The following is a 12,840-nucleotide window of genomic DNA, read 5'->3' on the forward strand; positions in this document are numbered from 1 at the left end:
CCCGGCCCTTGCCTGTCCCTGCTGGGCCTGCTGCCACCTGCCCCATGTGCCCGCAGAGTGGTGTGCCAGACCGGGGAGGCTGCGGAGGCGTTCTCCGATGTGGTGACGGTCAACGTGAGCCGGGAGGGGAGGTCCAGGGAGCGCTACTCCTACGTGGTGAGTGGCTGTCTCCTGAGCGTTCCTTTGGTGATTCCTGTGCCCCTTAAAGTCGGTGTGCAGCTCCCCGTGCCTTCCCAGCTGGCTGGGAAACAGGACCTACAGCTACATGTTGGGGTCCTAAGGGGGTGCTGAGGTGTCCCCTCACCTGTGGTTACCTGTGTGGGGTGTGGCACGACTGCAGCAGGATGCTGGCAGCCAGGCTCCCACACTCAGCTCCTCTGGGGGTCCATCTTATCACAGCTCCACTGACTACTCTCCTGCTATAAAAAGGAGCTTAGTTTTCTTCTACCTCTTTTGCTGAAGTGCTGTTGCAACCTGTGAGATTTTTTGAGACTTGTGAAGCCCCTTTGTGCTGTGTAAGTTACATTCCATTAACTCACATTATTTAGAACTGATATTTTTGCTGCAGAGATTGTGTTAGTTTTTGCATGAAATAATGTGTAGTAATTAGACTGAAGCTAGCCCCATGTCATTGTACAAAGAAAAGCCCTTTATAACTTTGTGCTGTGCTGTCTCACAGATAGCTTTCATCTCTATACACCTGAGAGAAATCCATGCGGTTTTTTCTCTTCCCTGTGTGAATCTTGTTCTTGGGCAGTATTCATGCACGACCCTGTTGCACGTGTGTTGGGGAGGAACACTGCATGATGGAGATGTGTCACACTGAGAGTAGCTTTCACACCATTTGCAGACCAAACAACACTCTCGTTTTCTTGGTTCTCCTCTCACATCTGATGGCATGCAGATGGAGTAGCCTACACCATGCAAGGCTGGTCTTGGTGAGACCTGAGCTTGGGCACTGTAGGGTTTGCCTGGAAAAGTTTAAGACTTTCAGGACTGCCCTTCCAGAGAAGGTACTTCATGAATACCAGATATTGTTTGTGTGCTACATCTTTCAAAGTCCCCATTATACATGCCTAGAAGAGACAGAATTCAGCTGTAATTGTCCTGAGGAGGAGGGAGAGGCTTCTTCAGGACATTATATCAGGCTGTGGATGAGCTGGATTTGCCAAAGCTGGGATGGAGGTGATTGGTGCTGGCAGTGCACCAAAAGCAGCAGCCCCTGGCTCTGGCTAAGGGGAAGAGAATAATCCTTTGGGGAACAGGAATAATCCTCTCTGCTGATGCTGTAGCTGCACTTACGAATATGTGGGTTGGGGGCCAAGGGCAGGAGAAAGCTGCCTCCAGACACCCAGAGAAATAAAAATTAGCAAAACAGATGCGGTGGAAATGGTGACAGTCAGAACAGACTGAGGAAACGGCTGCAGAGGGGTGAAGCTGTCTGGGTGTAGGACAAGGGCAAGGGTAGGTGTTAATCCATGGGTTTGTGTAGCAGAGCTGCCAGGCAAGGCATGAACAGGCTCAGCCTGCACTCCACAGCCCAAACTCTGTGAGGGTCTGCTCTGCATGAGTGAGGGGTGAGCTGGGGGTGAGTGGGGCCAGCCCTCGTGGGACTGCCTGAGGGGGAGTCACCAGGGCCCTATGGAAGGGTCTCCAGAACGTGATTTTCTCTGCCCTGGTTGTCCTGCTCAAATGGAGCAGGGATGCTGCCAGCAGCCTCTCCTGGGGTGCCTGTGAGCAGACAAGAGGGCTCAGTGCCACGTGAGTTATCAAAGCCTCCAGCTCATGAATCTCAGGAAGATTTCCAGGGGCTGCAAACACAGATAACATGCATGCTAATTTCTGCTGCAAATGGCAAGAGGCAAAGTAACTTCCCCCTCAGTTCCTGTTGCCTCAAGAGATACAGATTTGAAGCTTCCTTTGTAGGGGTCTGATATTCAATTATCTAAACCCAGGTGGCCATTTTACCAATCTCAAGGCCATCAACCAGTACGGCTTTAACATTATCCTTGCATTTAGGAGGACATGGATCTGGAAGGACTGAGACGATGAGAGAAGGAATGAGTGAGAAATTTCCTTTTATTGATGAACCTTGTGCTATTTGCTGGCTCTGGAACTCCTGCTGGAAATCTGAAGGGAATGGTGGCATTCTGGGCTCCCATTTAGCCCCATGTTTCATTTACAGCCAGTATTTAGGGACCACTGAAAGTCCCAGAGGTTTTATATGATCTTACTCCTTAGTGTTTGTACCACTTCTCTTGTTCTGAAACCTTACCAGCAAAAGCTTTTGCTGTGCTTCTGTTTGAGCCTCACAGTGCTGGACGCTTACTGGAAGTTCTGAATCAATTCCTACGTACAGTGCGGAATATCCAGCTGCAGATTTACCAGGCTAGAAAACAGATTTCCCCTTTGTTTTTAGCTTCCTGTGGTGCAGTCCATAGCTCCTCCAAATGGCCCGAAGGCAGGAGGAACAAGAGTGACCATCAGAGGCAGCAGGCTGGATGTGGGCTCAGAGCTCCGTGTCCTCATCAACTCCTCCAAGCTGTGCACGGACCTCAGGTGGGAGCAGGGCTCGGGGCTGGCACTGGGGTAGTGATGAGAGCCAAAGCATTAGGAAGGTCGGTACTGTGCCCCAAGAAGTCAGTCAGAGCAGATGGGGGGCACCACTGCATGCTGGCGTGGCATCTCCTGCCTGCCCCTGCCCTCTGTCTGCACGGGGAGTCGGCCCAGGAGCCGGGATGGTGTGAGCTGAGAACTGCCTGGAGGAGCAGCTGGCGTGTCACTGGTCTGTCCCTGTGGTGTGTCAGGGGGGCTCAGGCCAGACTGCAGCCCCTGGCTCCGTGCAGCTCAGCCCTGCTGTCCTGTCCTGTCCTCCAGCCGCAGTGACAGCGCCATCACCTGCACCGTGCCCGCCGCAGAGCTGACCGCCGCCGTGCCCGTCTGCGTGCAGTTCGAGAACAAGTCCTGTGCCAGCCACAACATCACCTTCAAGTATGAGAAGAACCCGGTTATATCGGACATCAACCCCAAAAAGAGCCAGCTCAGGTGAGATCCTGCCCTAGCTGAGACAGCCTGGGAAGGAGAGGGTCGGATGGGAGAAAGGGACTTGCCAGCCCTGGCCTGCACAGGTACAGAGGGTGCCTGAGCTCGCTCGTGGGGTGCTCCAGGGTAACCCCAGCATGGGAGCAGAAGAGGTCTCACACACCAGGACTGTCAGTAGCTTGTTTTGATGCATTCAGGAGTGGGAAAATGTCAGCCTTGATAACTGTACTGTGCACACCTGGTGAGTGCTTTGGGGAGGCCCAGGTGGGGGCTCTATGAGACCCTGAGGATTTTTCTTGGCAGCAAAACTGCTGGAGGATAAGATGAGATTTGTAATTTTGGATTTCAACCTTCCCTGAGGTCACAGTATTTAATTTTTAAAGTGTGTTGCTTTTAGTTTCACATCTCTGTGGAGTTCTCAGACTTCTATTCCTTTGGATACTGTGGTGAAATACCACCCTCCTCACCTCTGGAGCCTGAACAAGCCAGGACTGACTAGGAAGTCTGGGAGGCCAGTGGCTGTGCCAGCAGGACATCGCTGAAAGCAGCATGCCCAGGGGCAAGCATGAGAAGGCTCTGGTGGTCTGATCCACTTGGAACAAAGCTGCCTCTCTGTTCCCAAGCACAATGCCAAGGCTGCAGGCTGTGGGAATGTTAGGGGGAAGGCAGAGCCATGACTCAGCCAGGCACAGCCCCTCGCAGCCTTCAACTGCTGAGTAGGGAGAGCAGTGTCTAAAAAGAGACCAGGGAAGAATGTCCTGCCCAGAGTCACAAAGGAAACCACTGGGCTGTTTCTCAGTCACCTTAGTCTGCTTCCTTGGTACTTAGGTCAGTTCCCAAATTTCAGGGAATGGGGATGGTAACTGCAGGCTCTCTCCAGCCTCTGGCACAACTCGTGCAGTCCACCTGCTTCAGCACATTGCTGGGCTGTTGACTGTGAGCTACCAATAACTTGTGTGAAAATTTAGCTGGATCTGATTTCTCTTATCATATTGGTAAAATAATCCATATAACCAAAATCTGAACCAATGCAAAAGTTGTACACTAGTCTGCAGATGTGACAGGCTCCTAGTTAGAAACTTGGATCATAATTTCCTCATGATATCCCCAGGCTTCAGAGAACCCTGGGGCCTTGTGCCCAAAGTCACTATTCCTGGAGTGCTCTTCAGGTAATAGGATTTGTGAGTCTTGCCTGTTTCCTGGAAATACTCCAAACAAGTCAAACATGATACGGGAGAAGGTTGATCTAGGGTGCAGATGGGTCGTGGTGGTTCTCCAGCCATTGCTCTGCCTTGTGCACGTTGGGGCTGCTCGTTATTCTTGTTAGTTGACTGCACAGTGAGAAGCCTATGTGTTTCCTTCTCCCCAGGCAGATCCAGAACACAGCAACTTTCACATTTTGATCTAACTTGGAAGTTCCTGGAAGATGCAGGATGAGGGACGTTTCCCTTTCCAAGTCCCACGGTTCTGTGTGGGTTGCTGCAAGGCAGAGACAGGGATGGGTACAGGGGTAGGGAAAGGGCAGGGGATGTCTCCTGGGCATTACAGGTCACTTCCATGGCCAGTGGCCAGGATGCCTGCTGCATACCCTGGCGTGCAGAGGCTGCCCTTCTGAGCAGTGGGAGTGAGGGGGACAGCTCACTGATGCTGGAAGAGGCTCTCCCCTCTCCATCACAGCATCTACTCCTCCTTCCTTTCCTCCCTGATACTGTGGTAGCTGTGTGGATCTCTACTGTAAGTAGGAAGAAGACTTTGGCTGTTGGGTCATGTTCTCTGGTCAGGCAGCTGAGAAACATCTCTGAGAAAACGCCAGGAGGAAGATGCAGCCGTGACATCCCAGTGCTGCACTGTCCTCTGCAGTCACCCTCTCTTTCTTCCCCTCCCGCAGCGGGGGCAGGATCATCACCCTGGAAGGACGAGGGTTTGGGCTGGTGCAGAACGTGTCCATGTCTGTCCGTGGCATCGGCAGAGAGCACACGGTGGGTGCTTGGCAGGGTGGGGCCTGTGATGGAGCGGGGCTGGGTGCTTGCTGCGGCCCCCGGGTGGGCTGGGAGCACTCGTGGCGCTGGGCTCTGACGTGCTGCCGCTGCTCTTCCAGCGCTGCAGGGTTCACACTGACACGGCCATCACCTGCCCCTCCCCAGCCGCCTCCAACGTCACTGCGGGGAGCAAACCAGCCCCTGTGGACTTCTACCTCAACGGGCGCCTCTACAGCGACGAGCGCTCGGCCCTGGACCAGGACGTGTACCCTGAGGAGGCCCTGCACGTCAGCAAATTCAGCCTGGGCTACTATGCTGACCCCCAGTTCTCCACAGCCAAGAAGGAGAAGTGGATCAAGCACCATCCTGGCGAGCCCTTGACTCTGGTCATACACGTAAGGGAGTGGTTGTTACAGCTCTGCTTCTCTCTGGTGCTGCCATCTCCACAGTCCTGAGCACCAGCACAGGCCTGTCCACAGGCACAGGAGAGAGAAGGGCATGGGTGGGAACTGGAGGGGCAAGAGCAGGTGATTTTGGCTCAGCTTCTGCATCTCTCCACCCCAAGAGATGCAGCCTGGTCTGGGGATGCCTTCTGAGGCGTGATGCCAGAGAGCTGCCCAGGGAGGGTGTTGTAGCAAGGGGCTAAATTATATACTGGACGTGTGGAAAAGAACTACAATGCCCTGGCCTGAAACCAGGCAGGTGCTGCAGAAGGGCCTGACAATAGATGTTTATTCCTGTAGAAACAGACCATTCATTCTTCTCTTTTGGCTACTGAATTCAGCTCAGCTCACAAGGAAGTTGAGGTGCAGAAGCTGAGTGGCCTGGACAATGAGGAATAGTAATTCAAAGGCCATTGTTTGCTGCAGGATATCCTAATTGTTTGCAACGTGCTCCAGAAACGTGCTCCCCCTTTCTCAGGCTTTGCAGGCGCATCCCCTGGCTGTCCCCTCCGTTGTACATCCTTCCCCACTCCCAGATGGGCGCTTACATCCTTATCTGCCATGCACAGCAGGCCTGATCAAAAGCAGATTTTTCCAGGTTCCATGAGGGGCTTGTTCATCCTATGCCTCATGCTGAGTGAAGAATGGGAAACAGGAAAATGGGGAATGGCCTAGTTTTGGCTTTCCTGTGGAATGCTGGAAAAAAGTCCTCGGTGAGGGAGAGTCTTCCCAGGTCTGCAAAACAGCAGGGAATATGGAAAGTAAAGCAGGAAGATCAATTGCAATTCTAACTCCTGTGCTGCAGTCTGACATCCTGATTTTATTTCTGTCTTTAGAAAGAGCCTGACAGCCTGGGCTTGGAGAGCAATGAGTACCAGGTGAAAATAGGCCTGATCTCCTGTGAGATCCAGATCGTTTCAGACAAAGTCATCCACTGCTCCATCAACGAGTCTCTGAGCTCCTCGGAGAGGCAGCTGCCGGTGACGGTGAGTGGGGCTGTGAGCTGTGGGGGCTCCTGCAGGAGGGACCTGCCCAGCCCACTCCTGCACAGGGGCAGTGCTCCGGCTGTCCCAGGATGTCACAGCATGCCGGGGGCCGGGACAGAGGCTGCCCCGAGCTGTGGTGAGCAGCTGCCCCACTCCAAGCCGTGGGCACCGGGAGCTGAGTTCCTGCCTGTGCCCAGGGCAGCTCTGCAGGGCACAGGGAGGTCTCAGGCGTGTCAGGTTTTGTCACCTGCACGGGTTTTCTGCTCCTCATGAGACATGTTTGGGGATTTCCTCACAGCTTTAGGCTGTCAGCTCTGCCTGCAGCAGCAGGAGGCCACGAGTGGCCGCGAGAGTCCAGCCTTCACCCAGCCGGGTCCCTGCAGTGGGACTGCGAGGGTGAGAGCAGCACTCAGGGCTTCCAAAGCCTGCAGCTTTCTCACTGCAAAGGGGCCAGCCTTCAGGGCTGCTGCTTCTCTTTGTGTCTGCAAATGCACCACACTTGGTTCTGCAGAGGGCTGGACTGAACATCTGTGCGTGCCTCAGTTTCCCTCATGGGACACACGGCCCGTGGCCACGCAGGGATGTGACTGTGGCTCTTTGTGGAGAGAAAATGCCTCCATGGGAGACCCGGGTGTCCCTGCGGGTGTGTGTTGGCAGGGGATGGGTGGGAGCCTGAGGGGGGGAAGGAGGGAATGGTGGAGCTGTGGAGCTGTGGGCTGCATCCACAAGGATGCACTACCAGTTCCCTGACAGAGTTGTCCGGTTTACTGGCAACAATCTGAGGTGTAGGAAATTCTGTTGCAGACTGGAAACATGGAAATGCAGAAGTAACAGAATTTCTTGAGTCATCTTAACATGAATTTTTAAACAGGGTAATTTTAAAATTTTTTTTGTAAGAACTGAGAAACTGGGGAATCCCTTTGTGGATAAAAAAAGGAATTTTTGAGTTTGCTAGTCTTGGTGTGACATTAACCTGGGCAAGTCCCCAGGAAGCAGGAGAGTGATACCCAGCCCTAAATATCACAAGGCTGCTCAGAGTGCAGCAGCAATGAAAGTGCAGCTAATTAATCTGCTTATGTTCATCCCTGTGCACCCATAAACCTACAGACGTGGCTGGGGCCCTCACCTCTGGCCTTTCCACACGTGGCCACTGCCTTGTCACACACGAGACATGGCTTTGGTGACACAGGGCAGGCATGTGCAGAGACCCTGCCTGGGTCACACTGAGTGTGGAGTAGAGCTGTCCAGCCAAACAAGAGAGATTTGACAAGACCTTCAGGCCCGTCTTTACTCATGACCAAACAGTTTAAATGTTGAATTGAACAGCAGTCATGGGATTTTTTCCTCTGGAAAAATGCAAGAGGCTGAGCTGATGGGGGAAAAAAGACTCAAAACACATTGGAGACCTGCCTCATTGCAGCATTTCAGAGGGAAAAGGTGGAGGTCCTGAGGCTGGGCATGTGGCTGTGAGGCTGCTGAGTGAACCTGCCCAGGTGCTGTGCAGTGCTGTGGCTCCTGTCCCTTCCCAGCACCATGGCTCTTGGACAATGTGCCAGAGACCAAAGCTCCCAGTGTCTGGAGCCTTCCACTGGCAGCACCCATGCCCTCACCAATGCTCCTAGAGCTGGGGCTGTATTTCCCTCAGGATGGAGCTGTGTGTCTGGTGCTGGAGGTGGTAGGAAGATCCTGCTTTGATGCAGTGGCTGAGAGCTGCAGGAATTTGGGCACCTTTCCCACAGGTGTTCCATGACACAGGAAATCAAATATTGATTTTGATTAATCAAAATCATAAGATTATTTCAGCGCTTCCCTACCTCAATTAGGTACCTCAAGTTTTTTAAATCAAGTTTCTCTCACTTCTTGTTCCTTGGGAGAAGTGAAACTTGCATTTCCAGAAGTGAAAGCCTTGTGTAGTCATGAGTTTTCCTTATCAGATGATACCATGGAATTCTTTCATCCCAAAGGGCCAAAAAGGGCTGTTTGTAAACGGCATCCAGTAACTTGCCAGCCTGTGACGTGTGCTGGCCTCTTCCCTTCTGGAGATCAGGAGACCCAAGGACTGAGCTCTAGTGGTTTGTGCTTGTTGTCACAAGAAGTACGGGCTGGGAGCAGAGCCAGCACCTCCTGACACCCCTTTCACTGCTTTAACCACAAGATCATTACTCGTCTATGGTCTCATTTATTTTTATTCACTTAGTTTATTTGTATTTCAAGGACTTTAAAGTTTCTTAACCCTACTTCTTCTGGGTGGCAGCTGTTCTGATTTTGAGAAAGGCAAGTGCAGCAGGGCTCAAAAGGCTGTTCAGAGCCATAAAGAAGCTGCTGATTAGTGGAAGTGATTTTCTAGTCAGAGCAGCACAGGTGCCATGGGCTGTCTCTTCTGCAGCAGGTACAGTGGGGCCATGGGACCTGCAGCTCTGTCACCAGAGCCCTGTGGTGGCCCTGGGATGGGCACTGCTGCGGCATGACAGCCTGCTGGGCATGGCCTTGGCATCCCCCGGAGCACAGGGAGGGAATTGGGCTCCCTGGAGACACTCAGAGTGCCCAGGCTCTGGCAGGGAAGGGCACAGCCCAGCCTCCCTGAGGAGGAGCCTGAGAGCCTGTGGCAGCACGCTCAGTGAGTCCTCGGGTGAAGGTCTGCTGGGTGCTGCTCCGAGACCCCCCTGCTCCCAGCCCCTTGGCAACCTGCTGCTCAGCTCCTGCTTTTCCCTTTCCCTTCCTCAGATCCAGGTCGGAAAGTTCAACTACACAATTGCCATGTTGCACCTCGGGGGAGGAGAAACAGCCATCATTGTCTCCATCGTTATCTGCAGCATCCTGCTGGTCCTCTCTGTCGTAGGTAAGAGAGAGAACTGTGTGTTTCCAGGCTGCCCAAGGCTTTTCTCTCTGCATGTGGAGGTGGGAAGGTGGCTCTGAGTGCTGCAGTTGTGCAGGACCTGAAGCTAGTCTGGGTGCAGCAGGTGTGACACACAGCTAGTACAGGACCACAGCTCCCTGCAGCACAGAGCTTTTCCTGGCTGAATCCACAGCTCAGCTCTGCTACTTGAACATGTGATATTTATAAACTTACCCTTTCCCCAAATACCTACTAGTTACTATAATACAAAATAAAAAAGGATGTGAGAATCTGATCTTGATCCACAGGCAAGATCTTGCTCTTAGGCCAAGATCCTGTCATCAGAAACAAGCCGTGGCAGGTGCCACGAGTAGGGAGAGCAGAGCAGCATCTTTAGCTGCAAGTATGGAGCAGGCACATTGGTGCGTGTACCTGACTGGAAGCCGTGCTGCACACCTTTGTACTCAGACTAGGGTCCCTGCTCATCACATGCCCAGAATGACTGTGCAGCAAGAAACCTGCCAGTTCACAGCAAATGAGGGCGTTATAGTAAGGATTTAATTTATTTTTGATAAAGGCTCTAATGCACCCTATTTACTAGATGCACCACCCATCATTAGAAACATATTTCTGGAGGCATGGGAAGACTGTCAGATATGAACACTGTAATACAGGTGGCAAACATCCTCAATTCTGTATTCATTAATCAGCTGGAACACATTAATATACAGTTAAGCTGAATACAGACAGCCCAGACCTAAATTGCAGATGACAGTTACAGCACAGTCATTACATTCCAGCTGGTTTTACTTATTTACAGATACCCGACAACTGCCTGAGCAGATACTGGTCTGGTGGTAGGTGTGAGACCAACTCTGGGTTTAGCTTTCTGCACTCCTGTCAGAGAGAGCTGCTCTGATCCCAGCTGCAGCTGCTCCTAAGGCCGGGTCCAAAAGGCTTATTCTCTTCCTCTTTTCCAGCACTCTTTGTGTTCTGCACAAAGAGCCGCAGAGCTGAGCGCTACTGGCAGAAAACCCTGCTCCAGATGGAGGAGATGGAGTCACAGATCCGGGAGGAAATCCGCAAAGGTGAGTGACTGCCTGGTGCTGAGGGACCACGGCTGGGAGTGGGCTGTCAGGTTGGTGGGCGTGAAGCAATTCACCTTGTGCTGCATAGAAGTTGGTAGAAGGGTTTGCAGGGAATTTCTGTGATCGCCCATGAGCTTTGACTGGGTTTGGGAATGAGGCTCAGTACCTGGAAGTCCTGCTGCCTGGCTTGGGCAAGCCACTGATCTCCAGTGCCAGCAGCTTCTCTGCCCTGGGGTTAATGGCCCTTGGCTGTGTCAGAGGGTTACTTTGAAGGTCAGGCTAACCTTCAGTGTGCTTTTTTCTTGGGTGCAGCAGAAACTGCAGCACACTTCTGATAGAGCAGTGGGAGAAGTGTTCCAGGTGTTGGACCCACCATCCCGTGGTCCATGGTCCCTCCACATCAGCTGACATCCTGTCCTGGGGGGACTGCGGCTCCTGGGGCAGAGAATGTTCTGTCAGTGCTTGGGGCAAGGTGTAGTCTGGTGGTTAAACCCCGATGGGGATGTGCTGCTCAGAGAAAACACAGCTTCAGTCCCCACAGGGGCACGGCACGAGGGGGCAGAGAGGAGACGTGCTGTGCTGTCAGTGCCAGCCTGTCTCAGCTGGTGCAGGACTGGGCTCTCACCATCTGTGGGTCTCTTTGTGTAAGGTTTTGCAGAGCTGCAGACAGACATGACAGACCTGACCAAGGAGCTAAACCGCAGCCAGGGGATCCCCTTCCTGGAGTACAAGCACTTTGTCACCAGGACATTCTTCCCCAAAGTAAGGAAAGAGTGTGTGTCACCTCATTGCTCCCAGATACGTCCCAACCAGTTTAGGGCTCTACTAAAGGGCTTTTACAGTGTCATAAAATCATTCCACTGTTATGTATTTACTTGTCACATATTTCAGCCTTAATTATCATCAAAAGTGGAGCTGCAGCTCCTGGGGTGTCACACGAGATCGGACTTGCTCGCACATGACAGAAGCTGGAGGCAGCTGTCCCAGGAGCTGCTCTGGTTGCCTCTTTGGGGCCATTACACACCTCCTCTGAAAGAGCTCTCACACAAGCAGAGTGATGGGGCTTCCTGCTCGAGGGCTCTGGTGTCACCCCACTCCATTCAGCAGAGGCTGAAGGGTGAATTGGCAATCAGGGAGAAGGGCGTTTTGTCCCATGCAGGGTGCCCCCAAGAATTCCAAGCAGCTCAGCCAGTCCCCAGGAGCTCTTTGGCTGTCTCCTCCCTGTCCAAGGCTGGGTGTGTGGCGCTCCCAGTAAATGTCCCTTGGGCACCCAGTCCCAATCTGTCTGCTGGAGTCCTTCCCCAGAGCTGCAGCAGACGTGCTGGTGCCGTCACTGCTGTCACCGGCTGCTCCGTGGGGCTGTGTGCCCTTCACTCCGGCTGTATTTCACCCCCGAGGCACTTGTGTGTCAGTGCTCAGGGCTGAGATGATGATTTATGACTGCACAGTGTTTCATTAGTAGCTATTACTCAGGTTTTTCAGTTATGCAGTCTCCATATCTCTGCACACTAGAGGCTTTAAGATTCAGGCTGGTATATGAATGTTAGAGATTGAAACATTTTTCCCATCTGTTTTAAAAGTTACATATGTTGAAACACCCAGGACTCCTCTATTTTGATATAGTCTTCTGTAATGCCTTCTCTTCTGCGAGTTTTCTAGCTGTCACATTACTCTATTTGCAGTCTCCCTGCCCTAACAGCCTTGTGTCTGTGCAGACGTCTGCCTCCCCCCATCCTTGTGGTGTTTTCTCATTCGGGAGGCTCTTGGAGAGTGTTCCAAGGCTCCATAAGCCAGCCCCGTGCATGTCTTTGGAATGGATGGCTTTAGTCCCAGTGACAGGCCTCCCCATTTTATTCCCCTGAGGTGCCCTCCCCTTAACACTGTGCTTGGTTCCAGTGTTCCTCTCTCTACGAGGAGTGCTACATCCTGCCATCCCAGCAGCTCAGCTCACAGGTGGGCTCCCAGGCCCAGGAGACACATCCACTCCTGATGGGGGAGTGGAAGGTGAGTAACCCGCTAAAGAAAACGCTTTTGGGTGTTGGTAACAATTAACATAGACACTGGGTCTAACAATTAACCCAGCACTGGGTCAGCTTTGGCTGGCTGAAGAAGGCAGATCTGTGAATCTGCTCTTGCACGAAGAAGCTTTGGCCTGGGGTCCTTCTGGGCTCTGTAACCCTGAGACTGCAGTGAGGTCTCCCTCCAGAACTTCTGAAAGCTGACCAAACCCAGCCCTCTTCACCTCTCCTGGTACACCCACTAACTGGTCAGCCCTCAGCTGCACTTGCTCCATCTGTTTTGTAGTGGGGAGCCCCAAACCAGCCACAGTGCTCCAGGTATCCTCAGGAATGCTGAACAGAATGGAATGGCCACTGTCACTGACCCAGCTGTGTGTTCCTGCCAGTAAAGCTGCTGGCTGTGTCAGGTGGAGGGAGGAGGGTCTCTTCTGCTTGGTGTCTCTGTGCT

The 12,840-nt window shown here is 52.7% G+C and overlaps 1 protein-coding gene across 1 annotated transcript in view; it reads left to right on the forward strand.

The window, feature by feature from the left end:
- Window positions 1-12,840, forward strand: part of PLXND1 (plexin D1) — a 66,670-nt gene that overhangs the window by 33,607 nt on the left and 20,223 nt on the right. Inside the window, exons 14-23 of the mRNA XM_066327115.1 lie at window positions 57-156; window positions 2,420-2,559; window positions 2,878-3,045; window positions 4,931-5,021; window positions 5,141-5,416; window positions 6,301-6,450; window positions 9,175-9,289; window positions 10,267-10,374; window positions 11,024-11,136; window positions 12,271-12,378. Coding sequence (XP_066183212.1) covers window positions 57-156; window positions 2,420-2,559; window positions 2,878-3,045; window positions 4,931-5,021; window positions 5,141-5,416; window positions 6,301-6,450; window positions 9,175-9,289; window positions 10,267-10,374; window positions 11,024-11,136; window positions 12,271-12,378 — 1,369 coding nt within the window. The remainder of the gene's footprint in view (window positions 1-56; window positions 157-2,419; window positions 2,560-2,877; window positions 3,046-4,930; window positions 5,022-5,140; window positions 5,417-6,300; window positions 6,451-9,174; window positions 9,290-10,266; window positions 10,375-11,023; window positions 11,137-12,270; window positions 12,379-12,840) is intronic.

This window comes from Sylvia atricapilla, chromosome 11, assembly GCF_009819655.1.
Source record: "Sylvia atricapilla isolate bSylAtr1 chromosome 11, bSylAtr1.pri, whole genome shotgun sequence".
Classification (NCBI taxonomy): domain Eukaryota; kingdom Metazoa; phylum Chordata; class Aves; order Passeriformes; family Sylviidae; genus Sylvia; species Sylvia atricapilla.